The following is a 24,151-nucleotide window of genomic DNA, read 5'->3' as shown; positions in this document are numbered from 1 at the left end:
ATGACATAAAACCGTGATTCACGCAAGATAAATGATTTATTATCTATAAAGAAAACCGTTCATTTCACATTACAGTATATGTTGCCTTATTGTTGGACTCAAATCTTTGACCAACCAGGGGCAGCACACTGTCTTCCTTCTTCACTTTGTTTTTGTCACTGTCCTGCATTGTTTTTGTCTTCAGGGTCTAGCATGATGTCATGGTTATGTCACCTCTTCATCAGTAGTTACATCAGAAATCAATCGGTTTTTGTTTGTCTCAGATACTAGAATTCCTGGAGTCTGGATGGTAGGTGACATGTTCGAGGGAACTGATCAGCATCAGACCAATCAGACCCGGTTTTCAGGGGAACAGTCTGAAAGAACAATCTTAGTGAAAAAAAACACACAGGAGGAGTCGGTCGGACCTATTCATTCATTCATTCATTCATTCAGTAGGCTACTGTGTGTGTGTGTGTGTGTGTGTGTGTGTGTGTGTGTGTGTGTGTGTGTGTGTGTGTGTGTGTGTGTGTGTGTGTGTGTGTGTGTGTGTGTGCCTGCCTCTTGTATTGTGTCAGTGGCGACTAATAGCAACAATAAAAGGGCGTGGCTCCTTTAAGGGCAGTCATGGTGGCTGTTAAATAGATCAGTGAGATACACACACACACACACACACACACACACACACACACACACACAGAGAAGGAAGCTGAGGTCAATTCTGACTGAGAGACACTGACTATGGCTGTATGTGAGTGTGCCTTCAAAATAAAAGTCTTTGAAACCATACACGCAAAGGTGGCTCATGAACCAAGAAGCAGCAAGAAAAAATGTGTGACAAAGGGATTTCTCTAGTTGCTTTATCCATTTTCTGTTCACTATATACATGCATTGAGCTAGTTAGCTAAGACATGTACGAACTTCTCAGATTAATGTGTCATCCCTGATTAGATAAGATTTGTTTGGCTCCATTGGCAACAGTCACATATCAAAAATGATCAAAAAACAGAATCATAAAATGTCTTTGACAGAAAAAGATTGTCTTTCCTCAAAACTAAGTCAAGGTGAAAAGTCAAAAGAAAAAAAAAAATTGAAATAACCTAAGATAAATAATAATAATAATATGAAACAAAATAAACGAATAGCCATACATACAGAAAATGACAGGTTAGATTTGTTAAAATAAATTAGTGAACAGTAATAGCAGCTAGCTAAGGCTATAGGCCACAATTTGTAGTAGATTTTCAACTGAAACCATTGGGATAAACTAACATGTAAAAATCAAAGCATGTATGGTAAATTAATGAGATTGTGAAAGTAAGAAGTTATTGTGTGAATAGGCCTATAATAACCTTCACACACAAAAAACTGAACTATAGATCATAAGAAATTAAATCACAATTTATCTGTATTTGTTCCCTGTAATACAGTGCATTTGGGTGTATAGCCTACTAGTGCAGCTTCAGTATTATATACACAGGCTACTCATTTGCTGAGCAACTTGAGCTTTTATTCTGAAAACTGAAGTCGGAAGTAGCATGCTTTCTTATTCCCCTCGGCTTGTCAGCTGAGTGGACAGCAGGAGGCACAGCAGCAGCAGCAGCAGCAGCGGCACAGTGCGTCGAGCAGAGAGATGGAGGCAGCGCTGCCCGGCAGCCAGCTCGCATAGACCGGAGAGGGGAGCAGCAGAGGAGGAGGGAATTAAAGCATGTTCAGGGCCTGAGAAGTGAACACCTCCACATCAAAGCCAGGATCAACCCAGACACTCCGGCGTCATGAAACCAGTCCTGTATTGAGGTGAGAGCCGCCGCCGCCGCCGCCGCTGGTGCTGCTGCTGCGTTTTTATTTCTTATTATTTAGCGCGTGTGGACCCTGCATCCTGACGCGTGTGTGTGCAGACAGACTGTACAAAGCCCTGTGATGGGGATGTGCAGGAGAGGGCATCAGCATCGAGGTTTGTTGAGGATAACAACAACAAAACCTCCTGGTGCTGAAGGAGGAGGAGAAGGAGGAGAAGAGGAGGAGGAGAGGAGGAGGAGGAGGAGAGGAGGCTGCTGTGTTTTGGTGTTTAACCCGCTTCATCCCCACAGTCAGCCTCCGAGATGAATCCTGCGTTAAGAATCGGGTTATGGTCGAGAACAAGTGCAGCCGACTGATGAGCGCTGAGAGCGAGGATGAGGATGAGGCTTCCTGGACCTGGGGAGGGGGGGGAGGATGAGGAGGGGGTGGGAGTCGCGGGGTAAAGGGGCTTTTCCGATAATCCATTTAATAGCCTTCAGGGAGTAAAGTCTGGTCATTCACAGGACGGCCCAGCGCCGTGGTGTGATGTGATCTGATGATGGGATGTTATGGGATGTGTAGGCCCTGCTCGAGATGACCCAAAAGAAATCCGGGTACCGACTCGTGACTCCGCGCGGAGGCTCCCATTCATTGGCTCCTCTCCGGACCTGGGTCTGTCAGCCATTCAGCAGGAGGCTGCAGCCGATTCCCATTCATGAAGTCCAGTCAGTACGCAGCTCTGCACAACGATCCACTGTTGGCTTTAAATAGGCTCACCGGGCCGCAGTAGGCCTCCCGTAGGCCTGCATGCTATTGACTTTCTCTCATGTATCTCTGTGTAGGCTACACGAGACAGTCAGTTAATATGAAGCTTAATAACAGTGAGAGGCCTGCAGCCATAATGTTCAGATAATGCTCCTGTTATAACCTGGCTGTAGCTGCTGTTCTGACACCGTGTTGTGATTTTATAGTGCTGGCTCTTTATTTTCATCATAAAGCTTATTTATACAATATTGTAATTCAGATGTTGCAGCATCTCTCTAAAATCTAGTTTTGCAATGAACATATTATTTAAAGTTAAGCTTTTCATTTCTGGGCCGAAGCTCAAAGATAAGGTAGATATTCTCTGCAGGCGGTGGACAGAATAACAAGAACACCTGGCTGTGTCATACAACCCAAGACACCACCACCAAATGATATGAATGTCATATGCTGCAGGTCTGATAATGCTGTGATATCGACACATTGCATCTTTCGCGCTGCATTATATGATTTCTATATGGCCACCTGATCGAAGGCACAAGTTTATCATAGAGTGTTTATTTCCTTCAGTTTTACATAGATTGATCTTATTTACTTTAAGTGAGACACAGACTGACTCCACTACACAATCTCTACTATATTTTGCACAGGGTGGACAGACTAACAGAAACACCCTGCAAATACAATAGAAAGTGCATTTTATAGGGCTTTATATCACTATAACACTCCTCTTAGGTCATACTCTACATAGATCTCACAGTGATGTCCGAGTTATTTACCATTTTCTATAACTAAAGCCTGTAATATTGCAACAGGGTCATTGTTTTGTTGAAACATTCACGTAAAACTGAATGTCTCAAAGATTCTCACTAAAATGTTGTGATTCATAGTTGACTGAAATCAAGTGACAAATACAAGCTGGGCTACAGAACTGGACAAAATAGCACAAACACTTTATTGTGTCATGTAATCGAACACAACGTCACCACAAACAACAAAAAAAAGCCTCAGTCTCATTCAGAGTTGAACTATAGGCAACTCAAAAAGTATTTATTACAGAGATGAAACAATATATTTAACTGGAAATACAAGTTAGTTGTGATTTATTTCAAAGTTGATACAAAAACCAAACCAACTTTTCAATGATTTGTACATTTTTCACAGTTTTTCAGACAAAACAGGTTCGGAGATTCAATATGTCGGCTTGGGCCCCAGGAACTTTTTTCACAGATTTTATTTTATTTCTTTCATGCTGTTCATACATGTACATGTATGACTGTAAAGCAGCACATGTTAAAATTGACCCTGAAATTATTCTGATTCCCTTTTATGGACATTTTTCAATCAAGAGAAAAATAATGTAGGCCTACAAAAATGCCAAACCAGCTTTTCAGTGGTTTTCAACTTTGCTTTGTTTTATGTGATAGTGAAAATATTGGGATTTGTTGGTCAGATTTAAGACCTCCACTTCCGCTTTTGGAAATAGTCTCTTTTTCTAGTGTTTTGAGAATTTTGAAAGACTGCAAGTATTGGAAACGTCTCTGCACACCTGAAAATGTGACAAGTATGTTGGAGGAAGGCACAACTTGAAAGAAGTGATGATAAAGAAAAACTCCTGCATGTTGTCTGGCTCACTGCTGCTGCATTGAATCATTTCTGACACTTGTGTCTGACTCAATCAGATAAATAATCATTGATTTAATAACTTTAAAAGACAATAAAAACTGTGGTTAAAGATGCAGCCCTGTACAGTATATAGAGGTTTACTGGCTGTCTTGTTCACCCCCTGTTGGAACCATCATCAGGCTATTTTTTTTTTTTTTTTTACATCAGCTTCACTCTATGACACCAAATTAAACGGCCATCTAGTCTAGTGAGGGACACAGTTGCTGCTCACACACACACACACACACACACACACACACACACACACACGTCTCTGTGAGAGGCCTGTGGTCATCTGTGAAATTAGTTAGACCTGGTGGGTGAGAGACAGGAAATGGAAGTCAGTGGCGGTATGTGCGTCTCCCACGCGCTTCGTCCTTTATCACTGGCAGCCATATGGACGCCTGCGCTCACTCAATATTTACATTGTCACTGCTCGCCAGAGAAACCACCAGAGAGAGAGAGAGAGAGAGAGAGAGCGAGGAGAAGCCTGCTGGTACAGTATGGACACGCTAATTAATGTGTTTAATATCTGTGTGATGATGAGGCCTCGCTAGCGTCCTGGTGAGCACTGCTCGGCGTGTTTGTGTGTGTGTAGGTACGGTACGGTTTGGTGATCAGGAATGTCTGCCCTCCATCTTCTCAACATGTCTGGTTTGCTATCTGTGGCTGCATCAGTCTGTGTCTACATGCTCACACACAGGTAGCTTTATGCAGCTGGATGTTGTCAGTTTCTGAATCAGGACCGTCTCTGTGTGTGTGTCAGTGTATCTCTCTCTCTGTGTGTGTGTGTGTGTGTGGACAATCGGCCCTGCAGTCTCTCCTCTTGTTGGTGGTCCTGTGTCACGTTGATAGAAACTCTCCAGACGACATTCAGCCACATTAGGGAGGGACGAGGTTATCGGAGCAGGGGTTAAAGGTCGCTGGCCTGCTGCTCTGAAGTGGACACATCACACAAGATGTGGGGGTCTATTACCACTGGTCCCAACTTCTGCTTTTTCCTCCTTTCACCACAGCAGCTGATGCTCCTCCCTCGTTCTGCCTCCTTATCTCCAGACTCGACCTCCTGGGACTTTTTATTTTATTTTATTTTTTATAATCTTGTGTCTACATCTCCTCTGCCTCCGCTCTCACTACTATCATCCCTTTTTTATTCAGTGATAGTTGGCTGATTTACATAGTTTCCTTCTTTCTGTCACACACACCTGGTTGTCTACTGTGATAATCTGTCTTTTGCTTTCCTCAGGTGAGTCACTTGCTGTCAGTGGGACCTCCTTCCTGTGTCTGCTGTTGTTTACGTCCTGGCTCAGTGGAGCAGCAGAACACAACAGGCGTCCGTCTCGTTCATGCTGATGATGTCTCAGTCACCTGCGTCTGTGCTGTGCTTGACGTTGGTGTTTGTGTTTGTCGTTAGCTGATTGTTGAGGTCACATATTAAATGTCAATATAACACAGATACAATACTGAGTCAGCTTTACTCAGATGTTAATGCTGTCTCTTGTGGATCTACAGCACCAGTCAGTCAGTGCAATCAAAGATTTGGAATCACTTCCCCATTCAAGTGAAGGGGAAGAGAAGCTGAGAGAAAAGTTGGGAGTTTTGCTCTAATGACTCAGCAACCGTCCATCGAATCGAAAATTGTGAATCAATTTCACTTGAATCATTTTAGTTATTTGATGAAACCAATGGCAACAGTATATCTATATGTTCTATTGCTTTTCTCAGTTTTATATTATTTGTAATGAAAGTTCTTTGGTTTGGGAAAACGTCATCCGAAGGGTGTGTTTTGTTGCTTTTTGTGACATATAGAGTGAATTTAAAATTTTTGAAAAGTCATTTTATCAGGCATTTTATCATCATCAATGATAAGAAAAAGGTGCAGTCCCAAATTAGTCTTTTTTACAGGCAGTTTTTATGTGATTTGCAACTGATTATTTGTTTCATTCATAACATTTCTGAAAAAGACACAATGAAATGTCTTTGATTACTATGACTGACAGTGAGGAGACAGCTTATTTTAAACTCAAGCTGTGAATTGATTGATTCTAATTATATTTTAATGTTTTTTTTCTGATTATCAATTAATCAGTTCACCGACTAATCATTTAAGCTCTGCTGATCAAACATGCTGTACCCAAGACGATGTGTTTTACAGTGGATCTACGTATATCCTGTGTGTGTCACCAACATGACAGACTTCATGTCCTGACGTGTCCTCGGTCCACATCTGACTGGTGCAGTATTTACATCATAAACGAGAACACGTAATTAATGGATTCATGTAGAGTTGAAGATGTGTACGTACAGTGCTGTACTGTACTGGATGTGCTGCCAGCTGTGTGCTGTGCTGTGGAGCAGGCTAATCTTAGAAAACATGGCTGGGCCCAAACTCCCTGGGGTGGGAGCACAACATCACCAATCATCCTCATCAGCCAGTCACCGAGGGCTGAGGACGTGCTGCTGGCATGAAACCACTCGCAGCAACGTGTGTGTGCGTGTGTGTGTGTGTGTGTTAAGCTACGTGTACAGTGTTTATCTCTATAAGTACACGGAGGTAAAGTATGTGTACACACAGTTTTAAAAACACAAATTCTTGTAGGCTACATCCGTTTTTGTTGGCCAGATCGTCGTTTCCTCAGTGGCTCTATATTACTACCTACAACGCCACAGCATTAATCAGACACATGTAATTCTCGGCTCTGCGTGGTCGAGTCTTGCGAGGGACATGCACGCAAAGCACATGAAATGAACGGATCTTGCACGATGTGTTTTGCAGGCTTCTCCCTGTGCAGCAATGTCTCTCTTTCCTCCTCCCTGGTCAGTTTACTCTTACAGACAGAACTCCCAACCATCTGACAGAGATATCAGCCCTGCTCCCCTGGGTAAAGAAGCAGCGGGAGGGGGAGGGGGAGGAGGAGGAGGAGGGGGCACAGTAGTGGTAGATCTTTACAACAGATAGGGACAGGAAGGAGAAAGGCTCCTGAGGCCTGAAGGATGGAGTTAAACATTTCAGAGTCCCCTTGACTCCTCACGATGGACCTGGAGCAAAAGAAAATGAAAGAAAAAAAAACAAACAACTGAATGGAGTTGGGGGATGTGAGAATCCACGTGGTGCCTCTGCTCCCCCTTGTCCTACACTGTGTCTCGCTTTCTTTATGCTCTCCTTGTCCCTTCCACCTCCACACGCTCACTGATTGTTTTAGCAGCTGGCTTATAGAGCAAAAACATGCCCCCCCTCCAGCGGTGGAAGAAATACTCAGATCCTCTACTGAAGTAAAAGTACCACTGCCAGAATGTAAAGATACTCCACTGTAAATAAAAGTCCTCCATGCTAAATTTCACTGCAGTAAAATCACACAAGTATTAGGACTGACATCTAATCCCACCTGCGATGGTTATTTGCATAATAAGTCTGTATCCAATGACACTGTGGAAACAAGTGATGAACCTACAGCTCCTGCATCATCTGCTTCCTGTAGCCTTATGGAAATGTACAGCAGGTCTCAGCTCATTGCTCAACCGGCCAGCCGCAAATTTACTGTTTTGGCTCACAGCTGTTTTCAGTTCTAAAATCCCACAGTACACGACCTAGTCAGCACCAAACATCAGACATAGCAACCAGCTGGTGAACTTAACGGAGCATTTAGCAGCTAAAGAGCCAGTTCATCCCTCAGGAGTCGGTAGAGACCAAAAACAGAGCTACAAGTCAGTGAATACTGGACTTATTTATTCATCAGGTCACCAACCAAAGAGTCCAAATGAACAATAATGTTGATTTGTATCTAGTGGTTGTGTAAATGAGTAGCTGTTGGCTATAACAAAGTCAACATTCAACATCAACCAATAAGAGGCCGAAAAAACGGTTATTGCAGGTTTAAATCATGAAAAGCATTTTGTGAATTAAAAAATGTATTAGTTGAATATTTACAGTCAGGTGCAGCTTCATTATAATATGATATTATATTATATATTCATATAAGTGTACACACAACCTAGAAAAATGCAGGTAGAGCTGTCAAATTCATGTTTAAGTAGATGTTTCTCTTTGAAATGCAGTGGCATTATTGACTAAAAGTACTCAATAATAATCAATATGTATATAGAATAAAGTTGAAATATACCTAGTTACTTCCCACCACTGCCTCTCACTCTCTCTCTAGTCCCCAGTTCTCTCTGTCGCTCTGTCTTCATTCATCCCCCCACACAGAAGTTTGGTTTTTGCTGTCTGTGTCAATCACTTTCATTCTCTACCCCCGTGTGCTTTGCAGTATGTAGTTTGCCTCAGTCTGCTGAGCCTCAGAAAACCCTAATGCTGTCCACTTCCTCCAGCATCTCATGGCTTGAGTTACATGCTGACGCGGTTGGTGAACGAGTGTGTGTGTGTGCGCGTGTGAGAGAGAGTGTGTGGGCGCGGTGAACAGTCAGTTCAGTATCCTTGAGAGAGGCACATCCTCATCTTTGCGGAAGGGCAGGAGTTGGAGAAGTGCACCTCACCGTGTGCTGTTGTTTTTCTGCTGAATGAGTGGAAAGCTGGCCCAGTGCAGGTTTTTAAAATAGCTGAATGGGTATTGACTTCCTCACAGCCAGGAGCAACACACACACACACACACACACACACACACACACACACTTACAGTGGGAGCAAGATGATTATTAAAACAACACTTGGTGATTAGCAGTTTATCTTACAGTTCTCGTGTGGCCTGAAGGAATGAATGGATCGATGTTTGGATGAATGAAGTGATGGATTCATGAATGAAAGTGTAATGAAAGCCTAAAGTTTCATACATTAACCAATTCTATTAAGGCACTCTTCATAAAATGTTTATAAGCTGCAACTAACAGCTTTATTAATGGTTTTTAAAACATTTTCAAATGCTATATTATAGATCGATTATGTGCCACTATAAGAACAGACTTGTGCTGCCAGGTTGTGAAAAAAAAACCTTTAGCTCGTGTTTTCCTTATTGTTTGGTAATGAACCACTACAATTGTAGGTTATCCATGCACAAATGCACAAAGGTCTGCAGTTATAATGTTAAGTCATCACCAAGGGAGTCCTGAGTCCTTCTGTATTTATAACAGATGAGTATCTACACTTTAAACTGGACTGTAGTTATCAATAAGAAGATATTGGGTCCATTGCTTTGCTCTTTTCCATAAGGTAAGAGACCCGTGGAAGCCGAAAGGGGCCATATTAATAAGACTGTCATTAGCAATAGAACGCCTAATTGTTGAATTACTACACTGAAACTTAATTTGATTTATATTATTGAACTTGATACCATCTGTAAATTATCTCATATGATTCCAGACACATTTTGTTATTCAAACAAAGTAAAAGTATTGGTGACATTTAACCTTGTGTCTTTACGCGGCTCATAAGAGTCAGATTTCAATGTTTATTTACCAGTGAACAAACTGTTCATCACGTCAAAGGGACTTGTTGTTAATGTTTTATGTTATAATATATTAGGATCTTTCAGTCACCTAATGACAGGTTGTAGAAGAGCTCCCATCTCAGGACTTTAACCAGTATTATGAGAGAAAACAACAACAACACAGTGATGTTTATTCACTGTTCAGACAGCCAGAGCTCTGAGAGAATTTCAGAAATGCACCATGTATCCAGAACAGCTTGATTTGAGGACCCCCCCCCCCCCCCCCCCCCCCAGCCCACCCACCTCTGTACACCACATGAAGAAAAGAATAAAAATGAAACTAAATGGTTGCAGTGTTGTACTAGAGATTCATCTGGGACATCTATGCACATTTTTGTTTTTAATCTCACCCTTTACCCTCTCATGTCTCTATTCATCTCAGCAGTCCTCTGAAATTCTGACAGCAGGTCTCAGCATCCAAGAGTTTCTGTCTCTATCTATGAGACGAGGTACTTTCCCTTATCGTATCCTCTCTCTAATCTGGCATATTGTTTGTTTCAGATCTGCTGGAGAGGGTATGAGAGGAAGAGAGAGGGAGAGTGGCTTGTAGTTGAATGCGTGTGTCAGGGAAGTTTTTTTTTTGTGGTGCTAATCCTTTATGAAAAGACAACCCACACTGATGCTTTTGAAAATGACAATAAAGCTGCTTGCAGGAGAGATTCCAGGAAACTCTGCTGCTGTGAAAACGTATGCAAGTACGCCTGATTTGATGTAAGAGTGCAATTTCAGTAAGCAAACATTCGAGTGCATGTTGCAAGTGAACTGCCAAGAGAGGCCCAGCAGCTCTGAGAATAAGCTTTCACAGCTTGGAGGGTGGGGGGGGGGGTGTTGTTGGCCATCCCTGTGTGTACGTCGCCCAGCAGCCTGCCCACTCAGACGGTATCCTTTTATCTGCGTGATTTACAGACAATAATTATCAAACCAACATGTGCCTGATTGTTTGATGCAATTCACTGATGTTGCCGTGTTAGTCATTGATGTGCAGAAGCAAGAGAGAGAGAGACAAGGGGGTATAAAACTGTGCTTGGATGTCGCTACTGACACTGTGGCAGAGCAGAGCGCAAGGAGTTTTATCGGTGATGTGATGTGGTTTGGCACTGCTCAGGCCAAGAGAGGGAGGCAGAGCTGAGTCATGCAAACACACACACACACGCACACACGCTGAGGACGGAGCAGAGGAATGACCGGATGAATGGACAAGCGCAACTGGGGCCTTAAGGACAGTAAATACTAATTATTTAGAAAAGATTCTAAAATTACTTTAGTAAAAATACTAATTATTTAGAAAAGAGACAAAAGAGATGAGGAGCCACACAATCAAGTTGCTGTTAACCTGCTCTGACAGATTATTCAGATAATCTTATCAATGCTTGTCAGAAAGCATCAACTGGTAACTGATGGAGCGCCCAGCTCTCCGCTTGATTTCTTTCTCATCTAGTGTCACATTGAATCTGTTGATGAGTCATTTCGTTTTCAAACCTTCAATGATATGCCAACCCTGTGCATATTCTGGAGCTGTTGAAGAGTTTGGACTCTTCTAAGGGAAGAAATTCCCACCACAGAGAAACAGGATGTTACTTCTGCTTGTTCTTCTTCTGCTTGTAGCGGCAGTTTTTACTATAAGATTCATTATTTCCTGGCAGTGTGTGGGGTTGAAGCAGTGAACCCATGTGTTTTCTAATGTCATTTTTTACCATGATGTAAATATTGTAGACACAAGCTGGTTCAAAGTCTGTTCCTTTCAGGGCGGTGGTTAAAGCGGTCCTGCATGTCATTCCCCCTCTCTCTGCCTCCCCCTTTCCTGTTATGTTGTGAATGGAGTTAGGAGGTAGTTTGTGTTTTTCTTTAAATGTGACGTTTGAGGGTAACATTTATGCTTTCTGTAAATGTATGCTCTTGGTGTTTTTTGTTATTATTTGTGTGAAACTTTGGACGTCATGGGACACAAGACAAATTTCATAGTGATCTGACAATAAAGTGTAATCTTAATCTTAATCTGTCTATCTCACTATGCACTATCAAATAAAGGCAAAAAAACGCCAAAAAATATACTTTAAAAAAAAAGGGAAAAAAAAGTCTGTTCCTTTCACTCCTCCTCTGTTGTTCTGATCCAGGAGGAACAAATCCACACTAATGACACTGTGCTCCTCTTCCTCCTCTGCAGCCTCTCCTCGGTGGGTTGGCATGGCCCAGTGATGAACGGAGCGGTGGTGCCCGGTAGCCCGGAGCTCTCCTCCTCGTGCCCACTGCCTGACTGGCGAGAGTTCTGTGAGCTCCATGCTCGAGCCTCCGCTGCAGACTTCGCTGACAAGTTCCAGCGCTTCTTGTCGGAGAACCCGTGCTACAACTCGCCAGGTGCGGATGCCAGCTTCTCACAGCACTTTGCCCACCACTTCCTGGAGTGCTTCTCTGCAGCGCTGACCCAGGCCCGGGAGAACCAGGCGTCCTCGCCGGGGGAAGACGGATCCAACGCAGCACCCAAGTACAGCATCGTTCCTTTCCTGGGAATCCAGGGCTGCCCCCTGTCCTACGGCCACGACCTCTACCAGAGACGCAAAGACGCAGGGGCTTCCAGCGAATCCCTGGATAGTATGGACAGCGGAGGAGGAGGGATAGATGGGGGAGGCAGTGGCACCGCGGCCTCCCGAGGCCCCCAGCCGGCCCACAAGGTGTCGGCTCTGGGACAGTCCCGCAGTTCGGAGGACGTGTCGGTCAGTCACCCAAAGGCTCGCTTCAAGAAGGGCTTCTCTCTGAGGAACATGAGCCTGTGTGTGGTGGACGGCGTGAAGGAGATGTGGCACCGACGGGCCTCCCCCGAGCCCGAAGCTCCTTCTGGGGCCAGGAGGGTTAATGGTGCGGGGGGAGCAGGGGGAGGAGGAGGAGGAGGAGGAGGGGAGACTTCAGGGGGGGAGAAGTGGTCCCAAAAGCTGCGGCTTCCCAGGGGTTCTCAGGGCCACAAGGCCGAGCTGCTGGAGATCCAGAGGGAGGGGGCGCTGAGGTACATGGTGGCGGATGACACTAACTGTATGGGGGCTGCACAGTGGCAGAAGTGTCGCCTGCTGCTGAGGAAGACCAAGAGGGAGGAGGGAGGGGAGAAGTTCCTGCTGGAGTTCTACGTCCCACCCAAGGTACACAAACACTCACAGACACAGAGCAACAGTCTGGCAGCACACAACAACACACTGAATGAACAAAGGATCAAAAACGAGTTGTTGATTAAGATAAAAATGTGAAATGAACATTTTAATTTCCCAGAACTCCACTCGTTTATTTTATCTGAGCAACAGTGCAAAACTTAAACATGTTCACACTTTTTTACGTCCTGTGCAGCACACATTAGACCTCACCACGCGTCCAAAAAACACAGCAAAAATGACCAGTGATCAAAGAGAAAATGAGAGAATATTAACTTAAAGCTCCCCGCTGACTTAACGCTAAGATGCAGGCCAAGCTGTGGTTTTTCAGTTCCCACTGCACATGCCAATGCCGTCATCGATTTTTCAGATAGCCACATTTACAGAGAAGTGGAAGTGGAAATGAAGAAGTAATTTTGTCCAGTTACTATTTAAAAGCAGGACAGCACATTTCCAATCCATCCATCTCTAGATGAATCCCACATAAGGATCCAGCAATGCAGCCCCCTCAGACCCTGACTCTAACCACACACACACACACTCATGTGCATGTATACACACTTCACATTTGTCTGTATGGGATTTCCAGATCATTGCCCCTGACCTTAAGAGGGCTGTGAGGCTGTGCAGCTGAGTGTGTGTAAATCTGCCACTGTCCTTTGATCAAGGCTGGTGGGAATGTGGGGATAAGGGTGCGGAGAGGGGGAGGGAGGTGGGGTAAGGAGGGGTGGGAGGCAGATGTGGGAGGAAGGGGTAAAGTTGCTTTGTGTGTGTGTGTGTGTGAGAAAGAGGAAGCGGTTGCATTGATTTCTTTAAGAGTAAGGGATCGCAACGTTTCCCTTTCATGTGCAAAAAATAAGTATTGATCTCTGGCAAACTGGCTGCAATGACAAACTGAAAACAGGACCCGAAATAGTTTTGTGAGTCACTCCGAAACTCAGTGAGAGCCACAAGGGCGACATATGAAATGAAACTTAATAACTGTGCTTCAGCAGTTTCCTCCGATATGTACTGTTAACATCCACATGTGGGAAAAATGATGATCAGCTGCGGACCGGGCTTCAGAGCAACAGTTACATCCTTGATGACACATTAATTAAACACACACACACACACATCGACAGGCCTGCCTTGCAGACGCTCTCCGAGTCGTTCTATCACCGCCGTCCTATTCTGATCTTACAAATCATAACAGTGCGGAGTCAACAGTGTCGGAAAGATGAACTGACTCATAAAATCTCACTCCTGCCTGCTCCCGGCTGACTGGCTCTGGCTCCGTCCCTGTCAGGGTCATCAATCTGCTGGCTGCGCTGCGTGGCACAGACAGCACACTGCAGCATGCTAACCGCCTGCATTATGACACAGCAGCAGGCCACGAGACGACACCAGACAAAGTTTGATTTAGAACAACCGTTTGTTATCCTAAATAAAACATTACAGAGTTTCAGTGACACAACTTCAAGTATAAAACATCTTAAATTACCTAAAGATGTAAAAAGATAGGCCTATGTCTTTGGCTGTTTGTTGGTGTGTTTCATTCATTTTCCAAACGCAGCATCCATAACAAGTTTTGATAATGTTAGATGTGATTAGAAGTCAAGTCAAGTCTAAAATAAAGGGCATTCAAATAAATGAAAGGAAACAGTTAAAATAATGGATGTACTGTACTGTATACTGAAACACATCAACTAACAAAAAAGGATCAAATGCACAATTATGAATATTGAACAGACAAAGGTTAGCAAGATAAAAAGGTAAATATTTGTCTTTAGCCTAGATTTTAAGAAGTAGTCATGGGTGGAGCACATATGATATCAAATGACTACTGGTTCCTTAATTTTGTGCCAGCAACTACAGTCATCTGTGTTCACCAGGAATGTAGAAACAGTTATTGCACGACCACAACAACCCAGGAATGGTACTTCTTTTTTTTTTTTAAAGACTGGGAAATGTATGCCTCTATTGTCTGTGTTCTGTTTGTCTTTTTAAGACTCTTTAAAGACAATTTAAAGCCCAGTTCAGACATAAATGCCTTTCTTTCTTCAAAAGGAATAAAACACACACAGTTATTGGCTTGACTTGGGGATTCACCTAAAGAGAGAAAAATCATCTCTTATTGTGGAGACTTAGATATATCCATCCTATCCCTCAGTTCCAGCTCATTTGCACTGAATATCAACATTTAAAGCTGCACTAATCAGTATTTTCATATCAACAATAGATCAAATAAAGCATGTAAATGTAAAAATCGGCTACTTGTTTAGCCCACAGAGAATTATCATCCATATATTCTAAAGATCTAAAACCCATCAAGGGAAGTGGGAGATAATAGATTTTGTCATTTGATTGTTACAGCAAATAGAAAGACTGATATTTAACACTGAATGTCTGAAGGTGAAATGTATTAACAACACTGTCTACTCGTGTATTTTTAACATACAGTAGTGTCATGTACACTGGTTCGTGCTGGTTTGCATCTACCGAGCAGTGACACTGGATTTGTGCTGCTCACAGTAGAGAGGTACAGGAAATGGTCAACCAGGAAGTGGTTTTTGACATATGATCCAGAGAAAAGCATTGTGGGTGTGGACGGCAGCCAAGTGCGCAGGCAGATCAAGATGAGAACAGTGTTACTCCAGACAGATCAGCTGATAAGCTTCTGCCAGACCATCAGTCAGCCTCTCCTGACACACGCAGAAATAAATACGTATACACACACACACACACAAACTAACCGCCTCAAACACACTCTTTGAATCTGTTAAGATTATGGCCTGCATCCAACTCTCTGCAGAGGGCAAACTGAGGCCAGGTTGTTTCCTGTGTTCACCCTCTTGTAAACTGTTCGTGTTTTATGTTTGTTAGTCAGTCGGCAAGAATAATCACCGTAAAACGCAGTAGGAAATAAGAGACTTCATGAAAACAGAGCTGTGGACTTATTTTTTGCATCTTTTTGCTCTCCCCTCAGCTCTTTTAGTGTGGCCCTTATTTTATTGGAAGGAGTTATTTAAACTGGAGACAGGAGGTGTAGTTCATTACTGCTAAGACCAGTAATTCAGACTGCACATTGCCCCTTAATTATCATGTGCGAAGGAGAAGGAGTTGAGGTTTGGGTGCGTTTCACAATAAAGATGTACTAAATAAAAGGTTGTATTTAAACCTGTACCACTAACTAAAAACTCCATGTAGGGCTTTTTTTGTAGCAAAATATGATGTTTCTACTTTTACAAGACGGTTCAGTTGCCTGCAGAGGGATTTAATTTGATGATGCCACCCAGACTGCGGATTTCTTTGCATTTTTTCCAGAGCAAAAAAGTTGTTGTGAACCGTACAAACAATAATGTGTTGTTTTCCAGTCCACTGTGATTCTTAGGGACATTAATGTTTATAGTCTGAAGTCATCTAAAATACTCGATTCACAGTGATCTTGGCATGTAAAGCACACACTAAATCTGACCCCAGTTGAAACTGAGAGTTTCCCGTTTAACACGATCTAATTAAGTTTATTTTAGAGCCCATTTAAAACATTGCTATAGTGTAGTATTATAGTAGAACTACTCTGGTTCAAACTAAATGTGGTGCTGTAGAATTTATCTTAGGACTTAGCAAATCCCTGTCCTAAAGTGAAACATATTACAGTCATGAATGCTCGTCTAACAAATTGCTGGTAATCACATCAAGTGAAGGACACACACTGTGGTTAATATGAACTCCCATGTCTGTTTGCATGTTGCTTCTAGTCCTCAAAGCCCAAAGTAAGCATCCCTCTGTCGGCCATCGTGGAGGTGAGGACCACCATGCCACTGGAGATGCCAGACAAGGACAACACCTTTGTTCTTAAGGTAGAAGCTGCACAATGACACAGTTACCGCACTTGCATTAGTTGAAATGCTTGATCGGAGTAGCTCATTACTCACTCAACTCACAAACAGTTTTATGAAAAAAAAAACAAAAAAAAAAAACAGCCTACTTGTGAATGCCTTATCCCACACCCTTACTGTGTTAACACTGCATTTGCCCTGTTCTGTGCCCTTTGAACAGAGCTGAGTGTGTGATGCCTGTGTTTGGCTGCTTCCACAGGTGGAAAACGGGGGAGAGTACATCCTGGAAACCATCGACTCGCTGCAGAAAAACTCCTGGGTTGCTGACATCCAGGACTGCACGGACCCAGGGTAAACCACCAGATAAATATTTGCTGTTGGCCGAAGATGGAGAACGGGGGGTGAGGGGGTGGGGGCGGGGTGGATGGGAAGGGGGAAGGTGGGGGGAAGGGGATGGGGGAAGGTGAGTGGGGGGGGGGGGTAACACACACAGTCATTAATCATCAAATTAGTGGAGTTTTGACAGATTGCTTGAGCACAAACATGGGGCGAGCTCGCACCGCTAACATTCCTCCTCAGCCGCCTGAGTTATAGTGGATGTTAACAGAGGGACGTAAACAGAGGGATTATTTGTGTCCGTGTTTGTAGGATGAGGATGTGTGTTGAGTTGTGTGTTACGTTCTTGCGGTTCTCCTGACCCGCCTTGCTTGTGTGTGCACAGTGACAGCGGCGATGACATCGAACTGGCGTCGTGTCCTCATGGTCAGGCCTCCAAAGACTGCTCCATGGTGGCCTCGTGCAGCTGCGAGCTGCTGTCCGAGGGTGAGCAGAGACTGTGTTGTTTTCCCTTCACGGCATCCACTGGTACAAAACAGTCAGAACTTTAAAGGGATAGTTCACCCAAAATTCAAATTGCACTCATTATCTACTCACCCTCATGTCGACTAAGGGCTGGGAGAAGTTTCAGAGTCCTCCGTGGCTTCTCTGAGTTACAGGGGGTCTCGGCGTAGCAGTGCATGTCCATATAACGGTTGCAAATGGATACCAGCTGTCTTCGTAACAAAAAGACACACCAAAAAACATCCAAATACCTCCATGCTGCTCGTATGTAATGTCCGTCTTGTATTGAAGCCCCGAAATGCGAAATTGTTCCGAAAAAATTAAATAAGTCTATATTTCAAGCTTGTTTGTAGCGGAAACTCCTCTTCCTGGTTCGTCCATTGGACGCATGGAGGTATTTGGATGTTTTTTGGTGTGTCTTTTTGTTACGAAGACAGTTGGTATCCATTTGCAACCGTTATATGGACATGCACTGCTACGCCGAGACCCCCTGTAACTCAGAGAAGCCACGGAGGACTCTGAAACTTCTCCCAGCCCTTAGTCGACATGAGGGTGAGTAGATAATGAGTGCAATTTGAATTTTCGGTGAACTATCCCTTTAATGATGTTTAATGTGTGTAAAATGTATTTTTTTATGTTTAGGTGTGTATCGTGCTCCAGAGAGGCCATGTCCTACAGCAGCAGAGCATTACAGCGCTCCCTCAGTCCGCTGCAGGGAGCCTCCCTTCACCCAGCACCCGTCCCACATGCCTTTAGAGCGCTTCCTCCAGTCCCCAGAGGCCCAGGGCTCCAACTCCTCTGCAGGTGATAACTTTTTCCATCCAAATAAATAATATTAAATTTGGTGAAAGTTCATAAACATGGAAATAAAAACACATATATGTGTGTGTGTGTGACTCTGTTCAGGGGGCAGCGAAGGAGGGAAAGACTCAGACGGTGATGCCAGCTTGGCGGGCTACCCATGGTTCCATGGTACACTGTCTCGTGTGCGTGCAGCTCAGCTGGTGCTTGCAGGTGGGGCCAGGAGCCACGGGCTCTTTGTGATTCGTCAGAGCGAGACGCGGCCGGGCGAGTACGTCCTCACCTTCAACTTCCAGGGTAAAGCCAAGGTGAGAGGATTAGAGAGATGGGACACAGCGTTCTGCAGTCCAGAGAGATGGAGATGTTAGAGCCCTGTACACAGGGTAGTGATGCAACTTTTGTTTTTATTATTTCCAAATATATACGTATTTATTTATTTTTCTACATATTTAATTTGGTTTAGAAAAAAGAAAAAAATAATATTTCAATTTTGTTTGAACAATACTTGCAATGCAAATACAAAAAGTCATACAGAATAAAAACAGGTGAAGGTCTAACAGATGAGAGGATAGGAACATAAATGTTGTTGTTTTATTCAACAAAAGGCTTGTAACAAGTAATCAGTTATAACGTGTGTCACTGATTAACTGTGTGTTGTTGAATAATGAAACGACCTGTTGTTTCTGCTCTAAAATACATCAGTGTCTCCTCCCAGCTGCAGTCTTGCACTGCAGTAGTGTTGGATTCACTCAGGCTTGTTCTCTTGACATTTGGGATGCAGTCACTGCAGCTCGCAGCAGGACCAATGTCAATGTTTTGTGTTCTCTTATGTAACATGATCCTTGCACATCGCATCCTGCCAGCCGGCGGTGTTGAGGAAGTGTCAGCTGCCGCCTCTTCCTCTGGTGTCAGCCTTGGCATTCTTGTCGCTCTGTTCCCACAGCTAGACGCCTCTCAGATAGAGTCCTGACCTCTGTCTTGGTGTGTCTGCATCAGATGTTCACGGTTCTCACACTGCAACTCTCTGTCTTTCTGTTTCCACTTTCTCTTTTACCGTCTACCTCTCCCTCATTTCCTTTAAATCCAAAACTCCTCTCTCCCCTGCTGCTTTCCTCTCCCCCTCTTCCTACTACCTCCCAGCATTTGCGCTTGTCGGTGAATGAGAACGGGCAGTGCCACGTCCACCACTTGTGGTTCCACACCGTGTCCGACATGTTGAGACACTTCCACGCCCACCCCATCCCCCTCGAATCCGGAGGCTCGGCTGACATCACATTACGCTCCTACGTACAAGTGCAGCGGAGCTCCACTACAGGTACACGACCGCTCACACATCCTTCATGCAAACCTGAAGTCCTACATCCTGCTCAGCACTAATGGGATACATAATTAGTGCTTTAATAACAGCAGACATGATGCTCGGGGTGTCTGATGGAGCGATCCAGGAAATTACCTGAGGTCATCAAAGTTGTTTGGACAGATGAGGCGCAAGGAAACTTACAGGAGAGTGAGGAGGAAGTCAGTCAGGCACATCCAGTCTGCACACACCCACACAATAACAAAATCGATGACGGCTGCATTTTGCTTAGCTGCTTCAGTTTCATGGTCCTTCTGTTGTTCATAATGGATCATTGTCACACCATCATATCTCTCTGAACCGTTAAGTGTTGAGTTTCAAATAATTATAGCCCAGCTGGAACTAAACTGGCTTTTTGATATTTGACAGTCAGATACAAAGGTCATATAATGTATGTCCACTGTGACATGAACAACAAAGAGAAAACATCTTTTTCTGGTGTTGGAAATTCGGCATGTGAAAAGTAAATGTGTTAATGCTCCATAGTGAACAAACTATGTGTATAAGCAGATTTATAGTATATCTACCTCCACCTCTCATTACATTGCTTTAGATTTAAAGCCTGGTTTGATACCTTGTGATGTTAATGTTATCCTATATTTGAAAACTTGTGAGATATTAGTGATATATTACTATATGATTGATATTACTGTACATGCTACTGTTATGCCAGGTTCTAACATTAACTAATATCTTGTAACTGCCTCATTTGTCCGTATTCAGGCACCTCTGACTTGCAGAACTTGACAGTCTGTGGTTTCTTATAGACACAAGCGTATCAGTGCGACAGTTCCTCCTCAGATCACCAAATATTAACGATGATAGATCATAAATGTCCATAAAGTTCAATATGTTGATGGATAGCAGAGCTTTGTCTTTACAGATGGAGGAAAATTTGCTAAAACTCACTGAACCTGCCCCTCCCCTCCTCCTACTCTTCCTCCTCCACCTTCATACTAACGCTGCTCCTGCCCTTCGCTCTGCTGGCATGGGATGAATGCCCTCCTGTACAGGAGAGTGAGGGGGCGATTATACCACAGGAGTTTTGCATGCAGGCCGAAACGCCGGGCCCAACCCACCCTGGTCACAAAGAGGCCCTCTGTTTCCTTAGATGCTGGACCTACACACACTCATGCACTCACTCACATGCACATAGAGTGAGGGATTGATTCAGGGCGTAAAAGGCTTTATTGATACACTGGTCAGGCGTGTCTTTGGCACCAGTGTTGTCTGTGTTATTGCCCACCACCAAGAGAAAGGATAATAAAGGAGGCCTATACTGCCTGTGTTTACATGCTGCTCTATGAAGGAGCCCCTCACAGCTCTCCAGTGGAAACCAACGAATAATTATCAGCAAAACAAATTAATTCATATTACTAATGCGTTTGCCTATTGAAAAGATTTCTTTCTTCTTTCTCACAATCTGCTCCAGATGTGACCGTGCCTCCGGTCCTCACCCCACCCAGGGACGCAGGCTGCCGGACAGATTCAGCCCAGCCGGCCCTCCACCCTCCTGGGATCGCAGTGCCTCCAGGGCCTCCTCCTGATGCGCCTCTCTCCTCCAGCACCTCCTCCTCACCCACCACCCTTCCCTCCCTCTCCCGCAGCGACCCAGGTACCGGAGGAGGAGTAGGAGGAGTAGGAGGAGGGCTGCAGAGCCGGAGCAACAGCTCTGAGCGCCTGCTGGAGGCCTCTAGTGGTGCATCCGAGGACTACCACGACGCCGATGGGACTCGCAGGGCCCGAGCTGTGGAGAACCAGTACTCTTTCTACTAAAACACCCAGGGTTCAGTCATGTATCTGTCTGAATTGGATGAGATGCAGAAAGTTGGAGGTGACAATGGACACTGCTGACTCTCATGATGAAAACGGTCCAAATCACTGGATCGCCCATTGTTTTGTTTGTTTTTTGTTTTCAAGGCACTTTCCTGTTTCTCTGATTTGAGAAAGGAGGTGAGCTCACACCAAGCCATTTGTCCACACTGATAAACCCCTCAGGCTCTTTTGTTTCATACTCAGTTGTCAAGGATGTGAGTAAACAGACTTACAGAGGTGCAGGTAGGTAAGCAGAGGTTCAGTTGGGAGTGGGAGATTAGATGTAGATTAGTGTAGGCGGAGAAGGAAAGAGGAAGTCATCCAGTGGCCATGTGGCTTTGATTCGCCTCTTTTGACCATTTCTGTTCCTGTTCACCCTTTGCTCCCACAGTTGGGAGCAGAGCCTGCGTCACCAACCCCACTGACGGACTGAGGGTTTGAAATGACCCCGAAGAAACAGTCCCTCCCCTCAGAGCTTCACGAGAGCTCCTGAGAGCATCCCATTAATGTTTGTAAAGCTGCTTTGAGTCTGTCCCGGATATCCTCACTGTCCCTGTGGGGTTTCCCTACAAAGTCTTGCTCTGGGTCTCTGCTCTACACTAACATCAGTGCAGCAATCATGGGTGTGTTAGTGTTAGCCCGGAGATGTTTTTCTTAAATATGTACAGCCTGAAGGGTCTTAGTGCCTGACAATTACCTTGGACTTGAACAGACTGTGGCCTATAGCGATGAGGAGGAGGAGGAGGAGGATGTTGACATACTCACAACAGCCCAAAAATTAAATGCAGGTGATTATTTTACTGTTGGTTTCTGCTTAAGTCATACTGAACATGCATATCTCTCTGCCTACTGAAAAGGTTTTGTTCTCACTGTTTTATTGGTGGCTGCAGCATACACACAGGTGGGCATATGTTGTGTTATAAATCACTTTCCAAACGTTGAAACGGAGGAGGAACAACACAAGGTCAGCCCATACAAATATGGCAGTGTTGCTCCCGTTTTGCTGTCATACTGGGTTATTTCTTTGAGCGTGTGGTGGTGTATTAGAGTCCAGATGTTTTTCAATGATCGGTGTGCTACAGTAGTGTTTCTAAAACATGGCTTTTGGGGGTCCCTCCGTCTGGTGCTGGTTCTGTATTCAAGCTCATCATATCGATAAACCTGTAGATTAGATACGCTGTTCACTTTGAAGTAATGCCTTGGAGATATTATGATACCAAAACCAGCAGAGGGAGGGACTTTGGACTTGTTTTTTTAGAAAAGTGGCAGTATTGTGTACCACTCGTGCAGCCTGCAGGTGAACTTGTGGGTCTGAACTGAAACGGTACAGTTTGTAATATAAAGGGTACTAGATGGCCATGCTTGAGTAGGTAAATGTAGGCTACTTTATGCTGACACAGTACTGAGATTAAGCTTTTTATAGTAATAAATAAAGAAAATCTCATTTGCACACCACAAAGTATTTGTTATTGTAAGAACTGAATTGAAATTTAAATATTCATAATAATACAAAATATCAGTGAAAATATCTTGTTTAATGAAAAGTTTGACATTTTGAATATATGTGTATTTGTTTCCTTAAGAGTTGAATTAAATGAGAAAATTGATAGCTCTCAGCCCTGCAGCTGGTTAACTTAGAGTAGCAGAAAGACTGAAAACATGGATAAAGGAAACAACCTGTCCACCAGCACCTCTAAACATCACGAACATGTCTGCACAAAAATAACCTTTTTGTCAGTAAGGGTTAGGGCCAGACTATTTCTTTGTCGGTATAAATTTACCAAGCAGCCAGGAGACTACAAGGAGTTTGTGATCCTTTAGCAACATCATAAAGGCCTATCCCCTTGTAAAACAGTGATTTGTTATTTTTACATTTTCATTTTTGCTCTGAATAAACAAACATGACATAATACATAAATTGATGAGCTTTGAAAGTGCTAGTAAGTGGATTTTGTTGTTTGTCTTTTTGGACAGAGCCCAGCTAGCTGTTTCCAAGTTTTGTGCTAGGCTAAATTAGCCATCTGCTAATGACAGCATCATGTTTGCCATATAGATATATAAAGATATATGTCCATGGTTTGCCATACAGATATTAGAGTGCTATCAATCTCCTCATCCACCTCTCAGCAAGACAGCAAATGACCATTACTCCCAAAATATTGAACCTTTTCTCAAATGCATGTTAGATACACCTGAAACAATTTAAAAAAGACACTGCATACTAAACAGCAAGCAGCTACTGTATTTACAACATATGCAACACTTTAGTTCAGTTGGAATAAACATCAGGACTCAGCACCTGTCTTGTCAAGCATGGCCATTTAGCTTGAAGGTGAAATTTCAATTTCAGTCAAGGAACGGATGGAGCAGTTCATGTGCCAATTTGAATCCTATTTTTGAAACATATTTATTCCTCAGCCGTTGTAAATTACATTTTTCCTATTGAGTCTTATTTATGTACAATTGATTGATTCTTCTTGATGAAAAATCCTCAGTGAAACCTGTCTGTTGCATCAGCCCCTTTCACATATCACAGATTTGCTCACGTCTCCCTTTTATTTTCGTAACACTTCTTAAGGCTGAATTTTCTGTTGTCTGACTGAGTTTTGAAGAGTCTGTGCAATTTTGTACAAAGTGATGTACTTGACATACTACTTTATATTTCTGTGAATAAAATGTGAACAGACTATTGCACGTTTTCTGCACTTATTCACTCATAAATGTCAGGTCTGCAGGTTCAGATTGACACGGGGGAGA

General features: G+C 43.7%; 1 protein-coding gene across 1 annotated transcript; it reads left to right on the top strand.

The window, feature by feature from the left end:
* The first annotated feature begins 1,548 nt into the window (after positions 1 to 1,548).
* sh2b2 (SH2B adaptor protein 2) lies at positions 1,549 to 24,088 on the top strand. Its single transcript, XM_085796360.1, has 9 exons — positions 1,549 to 1,776; positions 11,791 to 12,754; positions 16,501 to 16,602; positions 16,841 to 16,932; positions 17,303 to 17,403; positions 18,064 to 18,225; positions 18,328 to 18,530; positions 19,363 to 19,537; positions 21,012 to 24,088. Exons 2-9 carry the CDS (start codon positions 11,822 to 11,824, stop codon positions 21,353 to 21,355), a joined length of 2,112 nt encoding a protein of 703 aa, XP_085652486.1. The 5' UTR covers positions 1,549 to 1,776; positions 11,791 to 11,821; the 3' UTR covers positions 21,356 to 24,088.
* The last annotated feature ends 63 nt before the right edge of the window (positions 24,089 to 24,151 follow it).

This window comes from Trachurus japonicus, chromosome 13 (assembly GCF_045865225.1).
Source record: "Trachurus japonicus isolate A0001 chromosome 13, Traja_1.0".
Classification (NCBI taxonomy): Eukaryota; Metazoa; Chordata; class Actinopteri; order Carangiformes; family Carangidae; genus Trachurus; species Trachurus japonicus.
The sequence above is the reverse complement of the archived record's forward strand: the minus strand, read 5'-3'. Positions and strand labels throughout refer to the sequence as shown.